The 25,437-nt window shown below is 36.8% G+C and overlaps 1 protein-coding gene across 1 annotated transcript in view; it reads right to left on the reverse strand.

The window, feature by feature from the left end:
* Positions 1–2,216: 2,216 nt before the first annotated feature.
* The window catches only part of CAMKMT (calmodulin-lysine N-methyltransferase), a 237,781-nt gene continuing 214,560 nt past the window's right edge, over positions 2,217–25,437 (reverse strand). Inside the window, exons 9-11 of the mRNA XM_072409769.1 lie at positions 25,242–25,305; positions 17,811–17,942; positions 2,217–2,499 (exon numbers count right to left, since the gene is read on the reverse strand). Coding sequence (XP_072265870.1) covers positions 2,428–2,499; positions 17,811–17,942; positions 25,242–25,305 — 268 coding nt within the window. The 3' untranslated portion in view covers positions 2,217–2,427. The remainder of the gene's footprint in view (positions 2,500–17,810; positions 17,943–25,241; positions 25,306–25,437) is intronic.

Below are 25,437 nucleotides of genomic sequence, written 5' to 3' on the forward strand. Positions count from 1 at the left end.
GCAGTAGACATTCCACTGGGTAAGTGTGACCTTCATACTGCTCCTGTGTAGTCTTCTCTGCTTGAAATGGAATGTGTAACATGCTAATTCATGCTACATCGTAAAAAACAGAGAAATGTCCAAATGCATCAGGGAAATAGCTAATATCAGGTTCTACATTTCAGGATCAGAGAGAATATATAGTCAACATTTTTTGTTTTAGATTCAGATTTAGTAGGAAAGATTTAAATCTCAACTTCATTCCACCTTAGGTTTTTTTTAAGGACTATGTACTGTTGGGGAGATTACGTTCACTTCCTGTACTGAAGACGCAACAAGTTAGAGAAGAATTCTGCACTATGACACTGCAGCAAGTTCCTTTCCTACTTTGATGGCAACTGTTTTGTTCCTCTCACATGTGCAATGTGAGGGGACAATGTACAAATGTACAAATAGGGGATTAAATTTCAGAGGCACAAACCGCAATAAAAGTAACAATAAAACCTCAAGAAAGGGGCTAACCCTTCCTTACACTATCCAAAACTCGAATAAAAAGTTTATCATATGCTGGGGAGTTACATATATATATATATATATATATATATATGTTTATTGAATATATATAAATAAATAAATATATATATATATATATATATATATATATATTGTAATTTATACATATATATCCAATAAACTTTTTTTTTTGCAATTTTAGTCTCAAATGGTGCTGCTATATACTGTTAAAACCAATTTTACATCTAACAAATGTTAAAACAAACAGGGCCAACTGGTTATTGCATTTTCTTTGGAACAAAAAGAAGAAAAAAAAAACGTGCCTTGGAACAATACACTGGCAGTCTGTAGCCCAAGTTATGTAGTGAAGCTGCATTTTCACAATAGGCCATTGTAGCTCACAAAACAGTCACCCAAGCATTTAAAGACCTTACATTGTAACAGCATCATGGTAAATATTCATGAGAGCTTCGGGCTGGTTTGATTATAGCATTTATCGAAAGTGTAGAATGCAGCATTTCCACAAATAAAACAAGGTGTGTTTTGGTAAGATTTGGAAAAGAACACCCATTTTCCATCGGGGATCTGATTAGAGTTCACTTTTCATCCATACGAGAGGCCGCAAATGTGCTCTTCTTCTACCTAAACAGATAATAAGCACTCGCCCCACTACCCCTTCTTGACTCAACACACTGAGACTAATCGCAGATAATTGAGGAGGAGGAGCTGAGGGCCGGGTGAGCTTTTGTGTCCACAGGACAAATGGTCAGTTCATGAGGCTTTTGTCTGAGCCAGTCAATTCTTGTAGCTGTCCAAGGAGAAAACACACCAGCGGAAAAGGGAATTACAAAAAAAAAAAAAAATACTGCAAACTGGAGAGTGGAATATGCTTTTAGCATAATGCTAACAACCCCCAGAAAATGCTATATTTATATATATTACGTTTATTATGACAATAAAAAAGAATATATATAGCAGTGGCTTATATATTTGTGTGTGGAAATAAATATATATTCATTCATTTTATAGTCATAGTATGTGTTCGACTTTACAGTATTAAAATAAATGATTATAAAACGTGTTTTATGAGTTGAAAGTAATCTGCGACTGTTTCTGGATAACTAATGCTGGTTCTTTATTTTGGCTGTATCACTCTGAGACTGTTGCTTTTTGTAAATTTGACAGTGTTAGTCGGGGTGGTTTAGAAGCAATGGGCTAAACTTTCTAATTTTGCCACAAAGTTATCCATTTTGCCATTGCCAAATTTTTCACCAAGGGGTAATTCTCAGTTTGCGAGAAATTTGCTATGAAAAAAATTATTCATTTTTTTCTTTGGCAGTAAGGGATATATTTAGGATAGTTCAGTTTATTTAGTGTCCTGTTTATTGGTGATTTTTACTGTAATTTGCTCAAATTTGCTGTTTTTTTCCTAATAAAAGGGGCACAAGAACATGTTTTATAAATATTTTAAATATATTTTTAATCAGGGAATTAAATATATTTTTATTAGCCCTGAAAGCCTTTTAAAGCCCATTGTATATTTGAACACCAATAAAAGCTACCCTATGTTCACCATCTCCATTGACTTTGATGCATTATTCTAAATTTGCAAATTTTATCAATTTATTTTCAGATTATTGCTGAAAGTTAGGGGAAATTCAAAATCCTGATCCATACCAAGTGACTGTAAAAATGATTACCAAATATACATATACACGATCAAATATAATGCAAATAGTTCAGCTTTATTTTAAAGTGGATGATGAGTTACAGAATTTTTGTTATGCAGATCGGAAACACATCAGTGCAGAATTTTATACAAAACATATGAACCTATAAAAGCATATTAAAACAGAGGTAGAAATCAAATCAATTCATAAATGGGTGATGAAGGCATCGGTAGGTAACACATTGTCATGAGTCATTGGAGTGATGTTATCTTGACTTGGTAAGTAAAAGAAGAAGTGGATAATGGATATTTTCATCATAATTGTCTTCTTCTTTCATCTGTAATAAAAAGTAAAAACAACAATGAGATAAATAAAGGAAGAACTTTTGTATCGTGTAGCAGTCTGACTGTAGCCATATGAGGTCTATGGGGCTCCATGGAAAGCTTGCAGCATTTGGCTACCCACATAGTAAGCCGATAATAGGTAAGTCTGGAATAAAAAGAATTACACTTGTGATGTTGATTTTCCAAAGGGGTCATCACTGGTTAACATCTAAAAATTGCTATAAAAGTTGGAGCTTTAACAGCTGCAAGTGATGACCATGTCCTAGAATTCTTTTAGGTGACCCCATCCTTGAAACAAAAACAGGTATGACTGCAAAGGCTAAATACTTACCTTTCCTGCAACCTGCGTGACCAAAACACTGCTACAATTAAGAAAAATACTCAGTGTGCACTAGAACTTGTGCAGAAGGTGTAATCCATTGGTAGAGGCTAACCATCACACAGGCTAACAGTTGGGAAGCAGGGAGATAAGAAGTGGCTGAACAAGTACATTTATGGAAGGATCACCAGGTATTATTTGAATGAAAGCTGCAAATATGAAATGATTGCAAACTTTACTTATAATAACATGTTAAACATAATATAATATTAGGGCCTTTGGTTTACATATAACTATATTCTTGTTAGAATTATTAAAAAAAGCAGATGTCCTCCAGATCCAAATCAACGGAGGCAATATTTTAATGCTACAGTTCCAAGGAGCTTTGAAAAGTTGGTTGCAATCCTAAATGTTGACCCCTTTGATAGGCTCAGTATCAATGGCAATAACATGTTGAAGATTATATGAGATTTTAGTAAATGGGTTTACATATACTTTAAGGACCAACTTCATAATGGTATTTTGGTTTTGCATGTTTGCCAGTGGGGTAAAGCATTTATGTTAGCTATTTCATTCAGGGGACCCAATCTCCCCCAGAATTCTCAGCTCTGCTCAACAACCTCAATAACCACTAAAAGGCCAAATATTGATGCCATGCTCCAACAGATCCTCCATGATTGATACATTTTTTATTGTTTCATGGAAGGGGATGGAGATACAATGTGGTTACCACAATGTGGTGAACGCTTACCGCTGGAATCTTAGAAATACAATAAACTGGAAATCCATCCAAACACAAACATATTAAGAGAGGGGGTTACTAACACAGCTATGTTATTAAAGTGCACACAAGATTGTCAGTGGGGGATGTTTCCTTTTACTAGTAAATTATGAGCAGTAAAATGGAAACAATTCATGCATAAAAAACTTAAAACTAAAAAAGTAGTTTGTACACCCTACAAGTCCTTAGATTTGGTGGCTACGTTAGTTTTCTGGTACAGGCTACTCTTGGCAGAAATGATATGTGCTTGTCACTTCCTGTGGGCTGAAAAGAAAGCAAAAACATTTTTATCTCCAGGACCAATAAACCACTATGTAATGAAGGCAGACATGTTTGCAGTCCAAACATGACAAACATGCCTGCCCCATAGATACAATGAGGAAATTATTGTAGACATACAGGAACAGGATTTTTTACTGGGTGAAATAAGGCCCATAAAAAAAAAAAAAAACTCCATAACTTTTAAGGACTGATATGCAATATATTCAAGTTTTGGTTTTGGATTTAGAGAAATTTTAAACAACAAATCTTTAGTCTGATTTGACAAAATGTATCAAACACAATAGGCCATCCCTGTGCTAAACACTATACTTGATTCCTTGTCCTTTTATTTGTTTTTAAAGAATTACTCCACACGAAAACTGTTTTACAATGTTTGATATCTGTTGGACAAATAACTGCCCACTGAGTACCACTTATATCTCTTGGGGGCATTGGTGAGATCTTTCAGCCCAATTTTTGTATATCTTCAGTGGAGGGATGTACAAATATTGACGTGGGATTTTTAAATGTTATTAATGCTACTTAATCTAAAATCCACAAAGTGAGAAAGATCAACCAAAACTCCAAGTGGCCAGGACAAGAGACTTGAGCGGAGGTTGTAATGGCACACCAGATGCAACCAATAACACAATATCTCTTTTTGGATGGGCAAACAGTATTTTATAACACATCTTTATTTCTTTTACTGATAAAAAAGAAAATCCTAAATATCTCAGTACTGTGTTCCTTTTTTAGAGGGGCTGATTATAATCAATAATGACAATGTTATTATTAACCAGATCATCTGTTATCAACATTATCAGAAATCTGGTATTGTAGACCAAATTTAAGCCAATAGAGAGTGGTTAGAAACCATTTAGTATTAATTTGCTGTCTATGCTCTGTTGGGGAAATTTCTGAACAGAAAAAACAGTTGTTATTGGGTCACTGAGGCTGGAAGCACATTTATGTGATAATGGACAGTAACACATGATCTGCGGTATGGTATCATGAATTTTAAATACAGCTCAACCCAAATGTGCCTGGACACCAAGTAACTATCTGTGCTTTGTGGTGTGATGCATTGAAACAGAAGGCTTCTGGTTGACTTTTAATAAGTTGTGTTGGGTTAGCAGCAACTAAGGGTAAGTACAAATCGCCCTAGGTGGTGACACATATACCTACCGGGGGTAACATTTCCCAAAGCCATCTAAAACTAAAAAAAGTTTTAGATACACTGTATTGTAAGAGAAATTAAATGTTGTCTTCTCTTGCACAAAAATTAGGTTATTTCTATTTGTTGTTAGGTTGAGATTTTACCGATTAATATAAATCTTTACAGCTTTTTTATAATAGCACTTCTGCTGCTTGGGAGAAAAAAAATTGTTGTTACATAAACAGTATATAAAAGGTCACATCGAAAAAAAAATAAACTGGGTAATAGGGATATGTTAATGTAGGTAAGTTGAACTGTAGCATTCTGTACATTAAACACCATGTGAGTAGTAAGTACATAAACCTGCTTGTATAATGGTCAGCGATTAAACACCTCAATGGTTGGACACTGGAGAGAAGTCATGTGACATTGCCAGGCACAATACAAAACTACAGGTGATCTAATTGCATTACAGTAGCTTTTAATGCACCTACTCCTGGCACACAAGGGCTTTGCAGAGCTTTCTGTGAGCTTGAAATATAAAAAATAAACACAGAATAAAAAAAATCTTTCCAAAGCTACAACCCAAAAAACAACATTATTTCTAAATACAAAATTAAATATTTTAATATTCATTCTGCATAAACAGAACAGCGCTTAAAGTATTTTGCAAATTAAAAAGCAATCTACAGTTATCTACCCTTAATAAGTGATAGAGATTATAGAATTAAAAGTTTAATTAAATGTAAAACAAAAATAATAAAAGAAAGCGATAACAGAATTGAACATTGAAATAAAACAGCTAGTTAAATCATTTTCTTAGCTCACACAATATAAATACGGATTAGAGAATTGTTAATGCTGAAGTATAAATTAATACAAATAAATTAATTAAAAAAAACACAAATATTTTGTATAATGTTGCCACCTTGGCACAAAATATATTTTGTTTAAATGTCAAACAAATAGCCCTTTTTTATAGAAAAAGAAAAAACACATGTTTCTTCAATTAAACTAGTTTCATTGTTTCAGATCAGCGGAACGGAAAAATAGCACAAAAAAAGCACTGAAAAGAAAGTGATTTTCCAATTTGATACGCAAAATAAGGTCGACGAGGACCGAAGGAGGCACAGTAATATAGTTGCTATTAGTAGCATTAGGAGTTACAGTATAATTGGATGTAACGTTCTCAGACCCACCGGGTGAACAGCCACCACAGGAGGGGGAGAGGTGGGTGGAAGCCCTACTGTTTACTTTTAAGACAATCTACAATTATCAACAACACTCTGCACAGATTATAAACATCGGGCACTTAGGATGGGGTGTTTAAACAGGGAAATGGAGGTGAAAAGTCATCTGTTTTTACACCATGCTATTCCCCACTCTCTTTAATAAGCTTTCTACAAGTCTCAGACTTCTATAATACTAGCAATATCCACTAACAAAAAAAAAATGACAGCAGATTCAATTAAAAAAAAAATCTCCTGTCAAAATGTGCTGATTTGCAAAATTCCCAGTTTAATAACCACGGTTATGTTTACAGAGAATGTTTATTAAATAAACGTTTAGCATGAGAATTAAGTTGGCGCGTTCACTAAACAGACGACATGCGCCTCATGCAAATTAGATTTTTAACAATCATATTTGGATTGAACATATTTTGGAATGAATAAAATATTAATAATAATAATAATAATAATAATAAAACACATTTACAGGGTTTAGAAATTTCTGCCCTAAACTTGTGCTATAGGTTATTGTAAAAAGTACTTGATACAAAAACGTGGAGAATTTTCTTATACTTGCTGCAAGAGTAACATTAGGAATACAATTTATTTATAAATATATATATAAATATATCTATAAAAAAATATATATTAGGCACAATTGTATAAAATGTTAACATACCTTTCACATAGCTGGATCCTAGAGAAGGTGGCAGGTTACGTTCTGACAAAAGCACTGGCATATAGCGTAGCTACATACACAGTTTTGATTACAGGCTTGCGTTTTAACGGAAATAAAATTTCACAGCTAACAATGAGAGGTGAAAAGTTTAAGAGGCAAATCTTTTCCTCCTGATCACTGACTGTTAATCAGCTTCATGGGTGGTTGCCTAAATCTGTGGATTTTTTTTTTTTTGTTACTTGCTTTACTGCCAAGATTGTAACTAATTTTTTTCCCCCGTTGTAGGAGGAGGGGAGGACAACTCCCCGCAGAATGCAGCTGTGTATGAGTGACATGAGGCGCTAATGCAGAGGGCAAAATTCATGAATCTCTTCACAACCATTTGTGTAACAAGATTAAGACGGGACAGCAGAAAATAGCTGCATTATCAGGCTCCTTACAGTTTTCCAGCTGGTTACGCTCTATTCCAAAACAGTAGGGATAAGAGGATAACATGCAGCCTCCAGGAAGACGCCTCTTCTTATTTTGGGACCAAATATCATCCCCAGGAAGATGAGGTATGAAGGATGTATATAGCCAGAAAGACCCAATCCTGCCAAACAGGCAGAAATATTGAGTTCTACTTATCGGCGTGAATGTTAAAGCTAACAAAAGCTCTTTCTGTGAACAGGGGACTGGCAGCTGCGATTTACACAACAATGTTGGGGGAAAAACATACACCGGTGCTTTCCATATAAATGTCTGATCAGGAATTAGAAACTGGCCACCTCTTCTCTGTTTGTAACAAAAGAATGAAAGTAAAAGGATTGTAAGGGCCCATACCAGTTGAAGAGAGAGGCCAGAAAGAAGCTCAAGGATATAAAGCATGGGGAATCCACATTTATGAGTGTGACCAAAGTTTTGGTGTGTTACTAGAGACATTTGTTATTTTATTTACAAGATTAGGTGAAGATGAGCAGGTCCATGGAACCTCCATCAGCCTAATGGAGCTTTCAGACACCCAGCTTTTGCATTGTCTGAGCTTGGCTTCCACATACATCCCTAAGAAAGAGACCTTTGAAATGTGTTTTATCAATGCTTGAGTGCCAAAATGCATTTGAGAAGACTCTGCCACCATACTGAAGCAAGCTACTGGCGTGGAGAGTAGAGTAGTGAACAACCAAGTTCTCTAATTTTCAGCAAATCTAAAGCAGGTAAAGTGGAACTAAAGAAACATAAAAAAAGTATTCCAAACAGACAGGGTTTTTTTGCAGAAAGGGGCAGGTGATGTCCCTTCTGCAATAAACATTTCTACCTGCCTGATCTTCATCTGTCAATATCACTTAGCTGCACATACTGGCACACTCCAGCTTTTCCAGTGGTTGCTGGGACTGAATAAACTTCAACCTGCCTATGAGGAGTTACATCAACCCAGATTGGCCTATCAAAATGACTGGGGATCCAAACAGGGAGGAGAAAAAATGAAGAAGTCTGCATCGTCCGCAACAGAATGGGGACAGGTGAGTATACAGGATTTTGTTCTGCCTTAAGTATTTGCTGATTTGGCTCAGGAGGCATCTGCCATAAAGTACTTGTAAACCCAATATCTGAAATCCTAAATAGCATTCAACATGTTAATGTAATTGCAAAAGCCACTTCTAACGTGCAGCTTTTAATAAAATAATACATGGTGACTCCGCTTTGAAAGTCCCTGTTCCTGTTTTGGGGTGAAAACGGTCCATTCCTGTCCTCTAGTTGTGCTCCCGTGACTTGATCCTTGCTTTCTGCAGATACTATAGGCTCAACTTGCAAAGGTAAAACACCAGGCTAAGGGCATTTGTTTCCAATGAGATTGACAAATTGTTTTAGCACAAGTGTTTTAGCACATATCCACCATTTTACTTTTACCATCCACTGAAATGAAAAGTCTGCTTATGCTGGCCAGGTCCCCTTCCTAAAAATACTTATTACATGAAAGTTAAAAACATACCTGTTAAGAAATTTTAGGAATATAGTTACCTGCCCCATCTTCCACATTAATGGGTGTGACATTACCATTTTCCTGATAAAGACTATCAGTTCATTACAAGAGCATCTTCTTGCATGGGACTCTTCCCAGAAGACTGGGGATGTCATTGTGATGGAGGTGTGCAATGATTGCACTACTGGGAATAATAATGATACCAATGGACTCAAATCCATTTAAATCTGAGCTGTATGCTAAATCTAAACATATTTTAGTAATAAACACATCATGTGATAATCCTCATAACTACAAGCACAGGGTACATACAAGCAAAAAGGTCTGTTGTGTTTCACTTCCCTTCTCAAGCAGGGGGCACTATGTGGTCTCTAGACACTTGGATGATCACAAGTAGAGGTGGTTAGAAAGTTCAGATCGCAGTAGATTCTGACTTGAATTCAAAATATTTTGACCTAAAATAGCACAGAATTTGAGCAACCTGAGCTCAGGTATGAGTTTTGGATACCTCACATATATACCTGTCATTGACCATTATAGTGTAGGCTTAGCCTATACAGTCAGCAGAGATAGGCTCAGCCAGTCAAACCAGGTGGCGTATGTTGACATCTGGATTGGCTGAACAAATGTAAACAGTGCAGGACTCCACCCATTTATGCAGCAGATGGGCAGAGCTTGGATCATCGTGCAGTGGTATCTGGTGGCAATGGATGGATCTTCATGGGATCTCATATTTGGTCGACAATGGTCCCTACAAAAGATAAATATTAGTAAAAAAATTATGATTTCCCCATTGTGTTGAATGGTTATTTGCAGGCCTGATTTAACCCTTTCTGATAACGAGTACGGGGTACTATGCATTGTTTATCTTTGTGCAGCCGGTAGATATTCACTGGCTGGCTGAGTCTATATTTGTCATTGACAGGCATATGTCTCATCCAATCCAGCCAGTGACTACTGACAACTGTCAATGTTCTCCGGTTAGAATGGCTAAACTGTACCCTATATCTGTCAATGACAGGTATAGCATATGGTTCAGGCAATCCAGCTGCTGGATGGGGTAAAAGTGATCACATGGTTTGCACTTTAAAATATATATATAAAAATTTGTGCAATCCTGCCATGCACACCATTCAGTTTATTGGATATTCTATAACCATAGGCGTTGATGTGGAGTTGACTCTATCCAGGATAGCAGTAAAAGCTTTTACTTTTCTAGAATGGCTTTTCACGGGATTTGAGGAATTTGTATACTTATAGCCAAAATAGCATTAGTGAGATCAGGTAGTAATATTAGATAAGAAGACCTGGGTCAAGTGTGGAAGCTTTACATCAGTTTTCTTCAGAAGAACCAAAAACCAAGGCATGATCTGTTACCTAAAGCCAATGTGCAGAATTTGTTGCAATACATCCAATCATTACATGGTCACTGAAAACCATGATTCAATTGTAACCATGATTGTCAGCCTGCTATTGACTATTCCCTTATACAATCCCTTTCTCAGTTAAAAGGTGATGGAAGGCTTCTACAAAATTGCCACATGTATGTCCAGCACTATTGTATAGTTACATACACCCTACTATTCACAGCCTTTTCATGGCAGTGTCAGTAGATTTGCTGATCAGGGGGGTCATCTTTGTAAAGAAGAAATCACTACCAACAGTCAGAACTTTATCTTATCCACCTTCAGTTCCGATAAGCTTCTGAAATATTTTCTAATACAACCCTGAATGTTGTTGCTCATAGATCTTTTATATTTCTCAGTTTGCTTTGTAGATACAACGACCCTAAAAATAGCTCTGAAATCATTGGTGACACTAACAAACTGGAATTTAAGCAAACCACTTTTAGGTTCATTTGTCAACGTCTTTTTTTATTAGGTAATAAATTGCTTGCTAGGGAAATTTGTGTCCGTGACACGGTTAACTCAGTGGCAGGAAAGTCTCAGGTTCTGCAATTTGATGTAATGGATTTTGTAAATGGAACAGCGGCTGATAAAAAAATCATGACAATCCAGATGCTGCACTGTGTCAAATGATTGTATGTTAACAGGGTTCTAATTGCACTGTTTCTAAACCTAATGGCACTTTGGTGTCACTTGACAGAAAAAACAGGTACAAAAAAAAAAAATATGAAATGATAAGTTTAGCTGGACAAGGACATCAGAGCTAAATAGATATGCAAGCTTTGTACAATAACATGACAATGGTGGTAATACAATGGTGTGCTGCTTTGCAAAGCAAAACCTTTGTATTCTAAATAATAATCTCTTAAAGTGAAGAACACTCTCATATTAATTCAGACAAGTGCACACCTTAGCCTCTAGAGGGCTGTAAAGGGCATTTATACCATTCATTGTGACAATCAGTAGACTGGGCATATTAGTATTTTCACTGAAATATATTAATGTAACATGGTATACCTCTTAACTCTTAAAAGCAAACAAATACATCTAGAACGTTACAGCACTCTTTCTTGGTACACTAATCAAAGCAGTTTGCAGGGAGAAGTTCCCCAAATATGTAAATATCTTGATCGATGAATGTAACTCTGGTGGAGTGGGTGTTGGTATCAGTCTATATTAGCATGGTATAGAATGCCAATGATGCCATAACCCACCAATACCAAGCCTGCCAGCTATACAGATCTGTGTCAAACCACAGAATAAAACTGGTACTTCAGGGTATGAGGCACATATGCATCAACTCCTGAAAGATTGATAAAGGTACATAACAGTACCTATATCTGTCCTATTTTATATTTATTATCAGCTTTTATTGTTCACTTGGTCATAATGTTTAACATTGTTCCCAGTAAGGAAAAAAAACAGAGCCTGTCTCTGTCCTTAAAGATTTAGGTAGCTATTAGATGTTTTAAAGGGTATGTACAGCCATTACCCAAATGCCCCCAACCTCTATCTCTCCGTCTAGAGCACATCCCTGCAATATTTTGTCCATTACCTTGCTTCTGTAGCAAAAAACACTTAATTTTACCAAACAATTCTGTGCTTGTAAGATTGCAGGTGCAACTGATGGAAGGAGGATTTAGCAGGTTGATCTAGATCAGTTCCTGTCCACATAGGTATACCCTATATCCCCCAAAATTACCCTACCAAGACCCTTTCTTTATACACAGTATGTTTTCAGGGTTTTATGAATCAAGGCAGCAGCATAGATTACTGGGAAAGAAACTAATGTAGGGATGTAGAAAGAGATAGACAGGGGTGGGATTAGAAGAGCTCTATAGTGTAGATGGCACAGTTGGTTGGGATTTCATTAGAGTTGTCAGTCCACACAGAAAATAAGGGGGTCAACATATTTTTGGCAGATCAACAAGTTTTTGCTGTTCTTGCAGCATATTTAAAAAACAAACATGGGGAACTGTACTTTTTTATTATTTCAGGCTGGCAGTGGAAAGCCACAAGGTTAGCTGCTTGTAGATGCATAGTAAACATTTGCTTTGCCTTCAGAAGCAGCAAACTGCACTGCAGATCAGCCCTTTCGGATCCATTGCCCATGTTTTTTCAGTATTGACTGCATTGCCAGAAGCAAAATGGCGCTTCCATGAACTAAGTGGTTTCCCAACAACTCCCATACAGTTGAATGGGAGTAGTTGACAGCACAGATGAGGATGCTGTACAATGCTTTGTTTACCGAAAGTCGCTTCTAAATGCTTCTATATTCATTTTGGGTGGGTTAACCTTTTAACACCCATTTTTAAACTGTATTACATTTAGCTGATCACAATAATATAGATAACTAAATAATACAAAAACCATCCATCAATAGATAGTTTCCCTTTCAGGCAATTTATGATTTAACTGTTGCTTTAAGAGACTTGAACATAATAGTCTTATTCTGAAACAATACAAGAAGGAACAAGAGCGCCAGCGAGTTATCTTGAACTTGAACACCCGATTATACTTGATGATCAGGAACACACAGATCCATCTTTTCATACATACTGTATATTTTTAAAAAGAAAAAGGGATTAGAAGATTTCTTTGCCTTACATTTATTATCTTTTGTAACTGCATGAAAGCTAATTAATAGATCCATTCAATTAGTGCTATGTAGATATGCAAGACTGATAGAAACATGAGGTTTTTTATTTTATTTCTTTCTTTATTTTATGTGCCAAAACTGTGCAGACTTTTGTTCTGGGAGCGGACTAATTAATCATTTGTGCAGAGTACACCCTAGATCAAATGAAAAGGCTCAATGCACGATATAAGATCTAGTCATCTATGGAAGCTTCCGCCATGAATAGTTATCGCTCCTTCTCTATCGCTGTGTCTGCAGGCAGGCTCGGCTGCAACTTACAAGGCTTTTTTCCCATTTAACCACTAACAATGTGTAAAGTATAATAATTATGGTAATTATGATTAAACTGTGAATACATTGTGACCTACAAGGCCGCAACTTCACATACACATCATAGTAACACTGCTATAGCTAAGGGTCAAAGAGAGACAAAGGTGACTACACAAGAGAATAATTAAGAGGTAAGGAAATTATAGATGTAGGTAAGGGGAAACATGTTTAAAATCTTAATTTAACACATATTATAACATATAAGAGGCTTTGTGTTGCATAGAATATAGATAATAATGAACGTCTGAATGACTGGTTCAAAGTGAAGTTTAAAATGAAGTTCCTAAAAAAAATTTGGAAAAGAATAATGTGTGGTTTAAAAGCTCTTAAAGTTCAAGCAAAACTTTTTTTTTAAGTTTTGAATGTTAAAGCAGAGCTAACGTTACCAATTACAAAAATGTGAGCAAGCAGGTTATATAATAAAGAAAAGACAGGCAATGATTCTCTTGCAATTAAATAAATTTACCTTCTGGTCTTCCAGGTGCAGGGTCTTTGGCCATCTCGACTGGTCAGGACAAAATGACGTAACTCCTGCATGGGCGTTCATTTATTCTCAAATGAAGTTTGTGAACAGGCAGGATAGTTTTTTTTGCAGAAGAGACATCACCTGTCCCGAATCTGCCTTCTCATAACTTTTTAATTGTTAACTTAGGTTAAAGGTTGTAAGTTGTGTACACATACTAGATTTTGCTGCCCAAGTCTATTACTATATCTAGTATCAGTGTGGTCCCCCGATATTGGGAACAGGTCACCATGAACAACTACTGATGTTTTCTAATAGAAAGGGATGCAAGGGGATGCCTCCCGCTTGCCCGCACCCTCAACAAAACAGCGGTTGTTTGTTCTTCTGTTCCTAGAAATGACCACTTAAAATCTTTACAAGTAAAAAATTGAGCATCTTCAAGAAGCTTTAGGCTTCTTAAATACATGCAATAATTATTTCCTGAAATTATCTTTTGCGATTGCTTCCAGTGACAGTTGGTGTGAATGAACACTCCAAAGACAGTATTGTTCCATTCTATGGAGGGAGGAGGTAAACATGAGTCTTAGGGGTCTGTACTAGTGTTAGAGTTACCCTGAAACAAGTATATACACAGTGTAGATTTGCGAAAAGCACTTAATTTACTTTGCAAAGCGAATGATCACTCTGCAATGCAATTTTTACAAAACTTAGTGAATAAAGTCAACACCCAATCATGTGCAGGGAAATAATGAAAACATGATTTTTGCTTGCACAAGATTAGATTGCTGCATTTGTAGAGCTTCTCCTTGTACCATACGATATGTGGCTTATCCATTGCAGAGTGAGAATTTAATTTGCTAAGTTAGACTCTAAACCAGCCTTTCTCAATCTTTTTAATATAGGGGAACACTTGAAATAACTTGCAGGCCCTCAGGGAATCCCTACTATAAATACTGTATTCACAACTCACAGTATATTATCGTGGTGGTCAAGAAAAAATGACCATTGGTGTCTAAGAGTCACAAAATATGGCTCAAGGAACCTCTAGAATCTTATGGAATAACCCTAGATTTGGAGCTCTGGTTTAGAAACACTCTATACAGCCATAAAATGTATATAAAAAAGACACACAATCAAGCAGATCTAATTGTTTTCAAATACAATTAGTGTAAGGACTAGAATCTGACTTTATAACAGTCATTTGCAATAACCTGTAAAGCAGTACACAGATTTTGACATATCTTGACAAGAAACACATTAAAAGGTGGTAAAATAAAAAAAGAGGGTAACCTCAAAAGTCTCCTGCTTTTTCTTCATAGTAAAGGGATCAGTCACCTAACATGAACTATGTATATGAGTGTATGATAATTTGATCCTTTACACTAAAATACTAGTTATCAGTAACAATTCTACTGTTATATTAAAGAACTAGGTCATTAAATTGGTAATACCTGACATCTTGTGGAAATTGTTTACAGAAAACTTGTAGACATGTACTAAGAACAACAGGTCCTATTGATAATTGTGCATTGGCATTTGGCTTTATGAATAAATGACAACACAGATAATTTAATTATCAAGGACGTCACTGCCAAGTGTTCCTTTGCAGAAATCAATTGTTTTCTATATCCAATAGTTGTATCCTGCACTGAGCTGAAGCAATAAGCAAATTGCAGCAAAAAGACTTTCCCATTGGATAAGAGAGTTGAAAACAGCCTTAGATACATATACATTTAATACATGCAGAATTTAAGCAGCATAAAAATCTACACTCCTATCCACACCAGAGGCCCATGGTTTGTTATTCAGTGTACTGCAGTAGTTATTAGCAATTGTTAACCGCCATTAACTTGAAAGGCTCCTATGAACTGCTTACGGCTATTACATTTCAGTGAATAACCCCCTTAGGTGATGGAAAGGTTTGTATATGCTTCAGATTGTCATTACTAAAGCCGACGGGGGAAAATGTACAATGTTCATATCCCATATGTAGAACTTGTAAAATAGAAGATAAATATAAGTCTCTCTTTAGCAAAAATAGTATGACACTTTGTTTGCATGTAAAAAACATTCACAGTGAAACCTGCTTTACAATATTTTTGTAATATCTAAGCAAATTTTTACAGCTTTAGTGTACTAAAGCAGACCTGTCACTCAGATAGCTCCAGTATAGTAATGTATTATAATTGGACCTGTGTATTTTTACAATAATATTTGCAAGTCTACTATTGAGAAGATTTCAAAAATGAAAAATACAGGCCATGGTGTGGCATAATGGTATCCAGTATACCTTAAAGCAGAAATGCTATCTGATACCCTCTACCAATGGACCCCTTTGGGTATCTAGTAACTAGTGCTTCAATGCTAAGAACCCCCTCACCAAGACCAACTTCAATGAAAATATTATTCCTGGGGAAACTAACATTCTCCTGAGTGGCATAAGTTTAAGATCTGGTATGCTCAAGTACCTTTTTTATAGTTTCTTCTAGGTATCCCATTGCCCACCAAAACACAATACCATACAGCTGGTCATCTGGTTTTGAACTACTTTTTCTTTAGAGTAGGGTTTTTAACCAGGGTTCCTCCAGAAATTGCTAGGGGTTTTCTGAGCTATAAGACATTTGGAACCATTTGAATTTTGGGCTGTCTGTAAGGGGAAAGTTTTCCCAAAGGCCAGCAATATAAGAGGCGTTCTTCCTATTGACTACACTAATTTACAGCGAGCTGTGGATATAAAATTTATAGTAGGGGTTCCCTGAAGACCTGGAGGACATATTTCAAGGGTTACCACACCTTGAAGTCAAGAAACTTTGCTCTAGAGCTTTGTGCCCAATATGTGATCTAAGGGTTGCATGCAGCTCCTTGGCCCTCATGGTGTGACCTCATCATCTAGTACTCAATTTGGCCCTGCTTGGATGCTCAGCTGGAACTGGTCAATTCCAGAACCGAAGATCCTAGCATAGACTGCTCTAAAGCACTGATATGTAAACAGAGAATATTTAACGTGATCTCTAGAGGTCTAAAAAAACATGTCCCGATGTCTGTCTCCTGCAGCATTTCACCAGTCTCTTACAACAGCATGTACAGGGTCTCTAACAGTCTTCTGTAATGGATGTCTAAATGGCTCTAATTTACTATTACATGTGATAGATATTATATGTAGCCCTTTATTGATATTAAGAGTCACACTGAAGCCCCTGTATGTTCTAAATTGTCTACCAGAGTGTACATTAGACAGTAAGTTATTTTAAGGAAATAGGAGATATCGATAGTCCATCATTTCTATAAACTGCTGCAGACTTTGTTGGTGTCACATAAGTGAATGCAAATAACACAGCATCCATATATATATTTTCATCTAACATACACATGTAGTCAGTATAAAAAAAAAAAAAAAAGCTTCCGAGGCATTCTATATTTTTACCTATTTATACTTTAAGCTTCTGATTTTAGCACTGTAACAAGGCTGTGTGTGTGTTATATACCTATATATAATGATGAGAAGAGCACTGATAGCAGAAGCTTTATGTAAGCAAGCTTAGAAATCACAGATAAGTGCTTTTGACCTAAATCTTGTGGCTCCTCAATCTGACATCTAACCTCACAGCTGTGAAATGCTGTTTGAGATTTAGCAGTTTGAATCTGCCAACTAACCCAGCCATAAAGCTTGCCGCGATAAGGATTTAAGTTATGATATAACACAATTAGACATTGGCCTTCTGTTTATTTCAACACATACTGCCGCTAGATTAGCCCAACATTTGTTTATAGTCATTTTACAAGCTTGTTGATTCGGGGCTTATATGTGCCTTACACAATGCCTTCTACAAATAATGCCGCAAGATGACTTTTTTTTTCACTATGGTAACTCCAATTGAAGATCCTTCGGTTAAAACCTGCTAGACGTGCAGAGATAAAGGACGGTTTAACAGCAAAAACTAATCACATATAAAAATAGCGCTTGAGTAGCAGCACACCTTAGGACGGCTTTAATCAAACGTTTGTTACCTGCCAAAAAGACCATGATCTCTTCAAAATGCAATGTGGATTAAAGTATTATCTGTCGCAAGCAGAGAACCAACCTTGGAGTGGAAGTTGGAAATATGCTCATCGTAATTTTCATGTCTTTGGATAGAAAAGCCAGCCGCCTCTGCTAGATTGCAGAACTGGTTTAAAGTGTTCCCTCTCCGAGGAGCAAATACCATTGCTTTTCCCTGGAAGGATAAAGGAGAAAAAATAAATAAATAAACCAGAAGCAAGTTGTTGGGCAAATAGCTTTACAATTAGAATACTGCAAAGCACACGCTTAAATGATTGCATTCAGGCGCTAAGCTGTTATGAAAGACGCATTCCACCTCAGTTAGGTGGCTGAGCTCATATTAGATTTTAAATATTTACAAAGTGTAAGCCAATCAGATTGGAATAAAAGTTTTTTGTTTAAAGAAACCCTGTCCTGGGAGAAATATGGGGGCTGCCACTGCAGGTCACTCCTTTCCAAAATGGGCTAGTTAAGCAGCTGTTGTGGCCTTTGAAATGTTGAGTCAGTGCCCCAAAACAAGAATGTAATGCCGAGTTCTGCTTTCGTTTAAAGTTCATACAATAGTGGATAATAGTGGATAATTACACTTTAGTGCACCAGCATATATATGAGGAATGGGGTGTGGCACAGCCAAAGTTTGGAAAATAAAAGAAAAATTTTTGCAAGCTGATATTTTGTTTTGTAGTCCAATATACATAAAATTGGGTTCTGTTTTTTTTGGCAAAAATACAGTTGTATACCTTTCAACTTTCTGGGTTAAAGTAAGGGGACACTTTTTAGCACAAAGTAGGCAGAAAAAGGACACACTGCTGCCCTATTCCCAATTGCCTCATCCTGCAGCAATTTATTTAAAGTTGTGCTAAAGTTGTAGATCAGGGGCAGACATTCAGCATAAACCTGCCTTGCAAAGACACAAGGCCTGGTTTATTAAAGCTCTCCAAAGCTGGAGAGGATACTATTTTATACGTGCAGCTGGGTAATCCAGCAAACCTGGAATTAAGACTACTTTTTTTAAACCAGTAACTTCTGGTAAAATAAATATGAATAAAGGATCCATTTACAAATGTTTTCAATTAAAATTGGCTAGATTTTACGCAAATATTAAATTTTTTTACATCAACAAATATTCAATAAAATGCATGAACCCTGAACTCTGATTTTAATCTGATTTACACCAATAGGCAAAATGTGATTTTCCAATTGGAAGATGTGTACATTGTGAGAATTTTTTTTGTGAGTCGGTTTATAAACAGAACCCTTTGTCATGGTTCTACTGAAAAAAGTGAGTTTACTGAAAAGTGCCGGGTGGTGCGCCCACCTAAAGGGGGCTGGGGAACACACTGCTATGTCCTGCTCAACATAGTGAAAGTGTTGTGTGAGGAATATATAACATTGTTGCTTATGTTGCTCATCACTGGGTACAAAATTCAGTACAGTACAGTAGGAATAAAATTAGGTCCAGTAATTGTTTTTGTCAGTGGGCATAAAAATAAACCATATCACTGGTGTCAGTTGGCATTAAATCAAACCTGATCAATCTAAACCTTATCTGTTCCTATGCTAATGATCTGGAACTGGAGCTATGCTAGCCAAAGGATGCTCTGGCACTGTGGAACAGCATTTTCTTTTGAGATTTAAGAACCTCAGCGCACCTAGGATCTAACCAGAAGGTTTGTGACTTTTCCATTACCTTAGCTCCAGAGATGGTAAACAGGACAAAAGGTAAGTATACCCTTTTTTCCTAATAGGTTAAATTTACAAAGCTAACAGCGGGATATAGATATTATGATTTCAAAAATTGTATTATCTTCAGCCGAGATGCAACAATATTTAAATATTGCAGTCACATGGCTTATTTATTACGCATTCAGTGTCTTCTCCTACAGTTGACTTTACACTATACCATTTAGTACCTATTTTTTCTTTTACAACATAATACTTGGAAAGAACGCCTTTTGACTCCAAAACAAACACAGAGTTAAGCGAAGACATTTAAGTGTCAGACACAGGCTTGACAGACGGAAATTTTAGTCGAAGTGGATTGTGCTGTGAAAGGGCTGTGCAATGTCTGATTTGTTTTCACAATGCTTACCACCTGCAAAGCCGCTCTGATAGAACACAGGTTTTCACTTTAACTCTGAGATGAAAGGCGTGCTCTTGGTTATGCCTTCAGTCTACTGCAATGTGTTGCTAAACTCTATTCCTGCTGTTCTTCAAGAATTGATGGCGAGTTTATTTCTCCTTATGTTGCAGCTCTTGGCGGATCAGCTTTGAGTTTTTAATATACGGAGATGTGCACCACCTGTGAGACAGTTCCGATGGGACAGAGTTCATCTCCAGCTTCAGGCTGGAAAATAAAAGATTTTTCCTGCACTGGGCAGGTTTTGTTTTCAATCTGCCGCTTTACCGGGTTATTATGTATCACTGCTTCACTCTGTGAAATGGCCCCAATTGTTGACACTGTTTTCACCAACATATTGCTGGTATTAATATACATTCGGAAATGGCTGCTGGGTTTATTAGTTGTGTCAAACGGGGCCTTCTAGTGAGATGTTGCCAGTCAAGAGAGATTGTGTATGGCATTTATAATAAGTCTTTTCTTTTGTTCTGCTGTTTGTTTTTGGCAACATGGCAGGTGATTTTTTTTATTATTTTTTTGCTCAAGGGCACTTTTCTGATGTCTATGTTCTAGTTCAATTACTGAATGAATGGATTTGAAAGTGTAAGTGAAGGTAAAAAGCGTATGAATGTGAAAGTGTGAATCTGTAGTCCTGTTCTGTTAATTTTCTGAGCCAGAAATGGTAGTGAAACGAGAAGGTAGATATGTAGGGGTGCATGCCACAAGGTATAGGATATTGAAACACCATGTGGTAACGCACAGAATAGAGTTTGATACATTGTGGTGATATTCACTAAAAATGTCACCCCAGCTAACCAAGACAATATTTTAGCAAACCAAAACCCAAAGATGTAAATCCATCTATGTCTAGTTTTGTGCTCTGTTCAGAAAAATGGTGGAAGTCTGTTAAAAGTCTGTTCACTGCCTATTTGAAAAAAAATAATGCATAAACGCATATTTTGTAATGCAAGGCTTAATCTGGTTTTTGTGATTCTGTTGATGATACCATATTCACAAAACTTAAGCTGCGTACACACTTCCAATTTTTGTTGTTGGAAAGGATCTTTCACGATCCTTTCCAACGACAAGGGAGTGCACGATGCATGAACGGTGCTGTACATACAGCACCGTTCATGCTCTATGGAGAGGGGAGGGGGAGAGCGACGGAGCGGCACCCTGCTGCGCGCTCTCCCCTTCCCTTTCATTAGGATCGGCTGTCGTCCATCGTCCGTGGATCCGGCAGGTCGGTCGTCCGGACAATGGACGACACCGACTGTACACACGGCAGATTTTCGCCCGATAATTGGCCGATGCCGATTATCGGGCGATAAAAATCTGACAGGCAGTCAGGCAGCAAACACACAATGCACTTGACCTACAGGGTCTTGTCATTGGAATGTTGGCTGTTTTGCTCTAGGGTATGGGGTTTCAGCAACAGCAACAGTTTGCAGTTTGTAGTTGGTTCAGAAGACTTGTCCTCATTTAGTAGAATCATATTGCTTACCTAAGAACTTTAGCAAAACTTCAGAAATAACTGATAGTATTATTCAATAATAAAATTACAAGTTCTAAATACAAGTTGTTATTTAAAGAACTTGAGGTCAACTATATTCATAAGAGTAACATCAGAACTCCCCAGCCTTATCCTGTATCACATATAAGTGAGGAGGTTTTATCAGCACTAGTAATGTATCAGCTTTCATTTTCTAAAATTTACCAGCAAGATGTTGATTTAAATCTGAATGGATGTTATTGGCAATACCTCTGCCTACCTTTTCTGGTTTCAAATCACAGTCAGAACATTGTGCCAGACAAGCTTTTAGAACAGTTTGACTGCAGCCGATAAAAATTCAGTAGATTAAACCCTTTTCACCTGCACCACATTGATTCTTGAATCACTAAGGCAAATAGATATTACTATTTGTCTATGATACAAGACAAAATAACAAGTTACAACTAGGGGCGGGGGATAAACTATTCTATTAATGTACTAATAAGTCATTCTTTTTGAATTGAATTGATATTGAATCTTCGCTCCTCAAACATCAAACAATGCAATCATTTAGGTGTGTCTTCTGAAACCCTTGTTCACACTTGTGCCAAAAGTGTTGTAATGTTTTCCCAAGATCTATTATCATTGACTACAGAGGTACAAAGTAACATCTTTAAGAATGTTTGCCTTCTATTGTTATGAGAATGCATCTATGGATTTACAAACAGAAGTCTATTGTAAACTAGCAAACCAAACTGAACTCAACTACAAATGATATAACTCACATAACTCTATAAATGATATTAAATGTTCTTTGAGCTCTCCGGTACTCATTCATGAATGATTAGCTGCCTTGGCAGCTACCAATGTCTTTGGAGCTTGATTGTCTTCACCTTGTGCCAACCACATTATAAACCAGGAGCAAACTACAAACAAATTTATCAAAGATTAATGGAAAACTTTTTGTTTAGTAAAATAACATGTATTTAGATAGAAATAAAAAAAAGGCAGAGAATTCATCTAATATCCACTGTGTTAAAGTAGGAGTGAGCTCTGTGCTTTTGCCTTAACCCAGGTATACAGGTCATGAACCAAAGTGCCGCAGGGCAGAATGGTGGACCGTCTGTGTCACCAGCTCAGTTGGTACAGACGTGCGCAGGGTGCAGTCTAAGCAGCTGCCCGGTCTTCACCAGAGCCTCTAGAGGCGAGGATGTTACACTGCGGGCAACTGCCAGGTTTCTGCCCCACGTGACTGCTGACACACAAGAATCAGACGAAGTGCAGGAATGTGAGACATTAAGTCAGAGATCAAAACCAGAGTCGGTACACAGAAAATCATAAGCTGAAGGCGCAGACAGGAATCACAGGAAACTGAAACAGAGCATAAAGGAACTCCTTATGCAGGCTTCTTCCTGTTGCCAGTCACTTCCTTTATAGCATCTTTCTCTTCCACCAGAGGGAGTACTGGAGACGAGAGGTAGGTGGTGTTCACATTTCCAGCAGCAGGGGGAACGTGTCCGTGGAACACTTTAGTCCTAGAGGTAAGAGAGCAGCTGACTGGGAATCACATGATCTGGACCAAGAAGTGAACCAAGGAGATGAACCCTGAGCAGAGTTGGTGCAGGCAGCAGGGGAGCGCAATGTGGGTGACACTGAAAGGGGCACAGATCACCTTGTCCTGCGGGGATCTGTGACATGCATAGTGGTTGTCTAAACATCTACCCGCAAGGAACTGGTACTAAGAAGCCCAACTGTAAAGGAGTAGTATGGCCTAATCTTTCCTTCTATATCAATTGAAAAACTGCTGACCCAGTTTAGTCTCATTTACTGCTTGGTACTTGCTCTCTTGATGTGTCCTGTTGCTGACTCTGGTATATCATTTATTATGTCTGATATCTTTTTTGTCACTTCAGGCTACAAAAGAAGACACCTCCGCTATCAAGTTTAAAAAAACTACACAAAATATTAGCATCACATTAGGGTTACGTGACATGTAGGCCAGCCCAGACATCCCACTGCATAACCAAAGAACACGAAAGGATTTTCTCACTGTTCCAAGGACAACTGAGGCTCGATCTAAAAGTCTCTTCCCATTTGATTTAGTTCCAACAGAAGCCTGTCAAGTAGATGTGTAATCCCACTTTACAGGATTACAGGTTATATCCTTTTGACTTAGACTTTAATAATTAGCACACTCCTTAGAATACTTCACTCAATTGCATCTCCCAGCTGATATGTGAGATTTAGGTATAAATGATAATTAGAGCCAAAGATAAGGAGAACTTGTAGACAAATTTCTACTATCAGGCAAATGTCTATATATATATATATATATATATATATATATATATATATATTTATATATACAATCAACAATTCCCTTTTTTAAAGAAAGGAACACAGCTTCCCGTGTGCAGGACAAACTGACGTTGTTGAAAAAAATACCCATTCATTTGGCCAGAATAGTTCTCTTTTGAACAAACTGTGTAACATCTTTTTACATTGTGATCATTTGTAACCAGGATAATGGTGGTCTACTTGTCAAGTTTTTGCAATTTAGGCAACAGAGAGGGAACAAAAAGGGTTATTTTTTAAGGGTATAAGGGGCAATTAGTAAACACCTTGAAAATGATGATGTTGAGATATTTCAGTTTTATGTGCATTATGGCGGTTTGAGCCTCCCACTGCCATTTTATAACTCTCAAAGACCCAGTTATGCCATCTCCAGCTGAATTGCTCCTGCACGATTTTCCACAATGTAAAATAAACACGCAGGATATGCAATAAGCATGGCAGGTAGCTAAAGCCTAGAAATGTCCTGCCTTTTATATTCCAAAATTATCACACAATAGTTATTATTTCGATAATCTGGCATCCATGAAGAGCCAATGGGCCTGATTTACTAAAGCTCTCCAATGCTGGAGAGGATACACTTTCATCAGTGAACCTGGGTGATCCAGCAAACCCGGAATTGAAATCATAAAGTCATTTACTATTTGTTAGCAAATGTTTTCAATCCTGGACCAGATCCAGGCTATATTTTTTAACAACACAGTTTAACTGAGATGAAAGTGTATCCTCCCCAGTCTTGGGGAGCTTTAATAAATCAGGGCCAAAGAATCAGTTTTGATCCATTCAAACATACATCAAAAGAGATAATTTTGGTTGCAAAATAGTTTCTTTAGTTTTGGACAGTGTGGGAAAGGATTACAACATAATAAGAATTAGGTTTTTGCAGTTATCTATTGTGTTTCCATTAGAAAAAATCACTAGTGGCAGTCACTCGAAAGGAAGCAGAACAGGAATAGATGGTGGATCTTCCAATGGGAACACATGCACTGAGGAGGAATTACTGAAGAGATTTTTACAAGACAGGAAGAAAAATCTCTCAAAAAATACTGACATGATTTTAAACATTTTCTACAAAATAAAACAAGTTTTGAATTAGATATACTTTAAATCGGTATCAGCTGTATTATGATTGGGCAGTATTAGATAAGGAACACACACAGAAAAAAATCTACATTTTGTTTTACTTTAACCAAAAAAAAGTCTCTGCTATCAAAGAAAAATACTCTAGAAACCATTTGATAAAAAAAAATAATAATCTCATTCTATCTTTGAAGCGGTTTCATTTATTTTACTACCCACTGTGAGCCTTATCAGAAGGCCAAGTATAAGAAGTTTCCTAGTTTATGATTAGGAAAGAATCTGATAGATTAGAAGACTCAATTGAAGTTGGACATAATAAGTATTACAGTATTACATGACATTAATCCTGCCATTCCATTACTTTCTCAATCATTGTGCACAGACTAATTATTCTGAAGCCAGCGATCAGGAAAAAATAGAAACATACTTACACTGGGCTGCAGTAATCTCTTTATTGCATCAACAAGGAAGGCTCTGTACTGGTCCAGAAACAGGCTGACATTGAGAAGAGAACACATTCTGGATTACAATGGGGGTTTAAAGTATTAATGATACAAGAAGACAACTATCAAGCCAATTACACTAATTTAATAGCTATAAAAAAAGAAGAATTACTTTGACATTAGA

This window comes from Pyxicephalus adspersus, chromosome 4 (assembly GCF_032062135.1).
Source record: "Pyxicephalus adspersus chromosome 4, UCB_Pads_2.0, whole genome shotgun sequence".
NCBI lineage: Eukaryota > Metazoa > Chordata > Amphibia > Anura > Pyxicephalidae > Pyxicephalus > Pyxicephalus adspersus.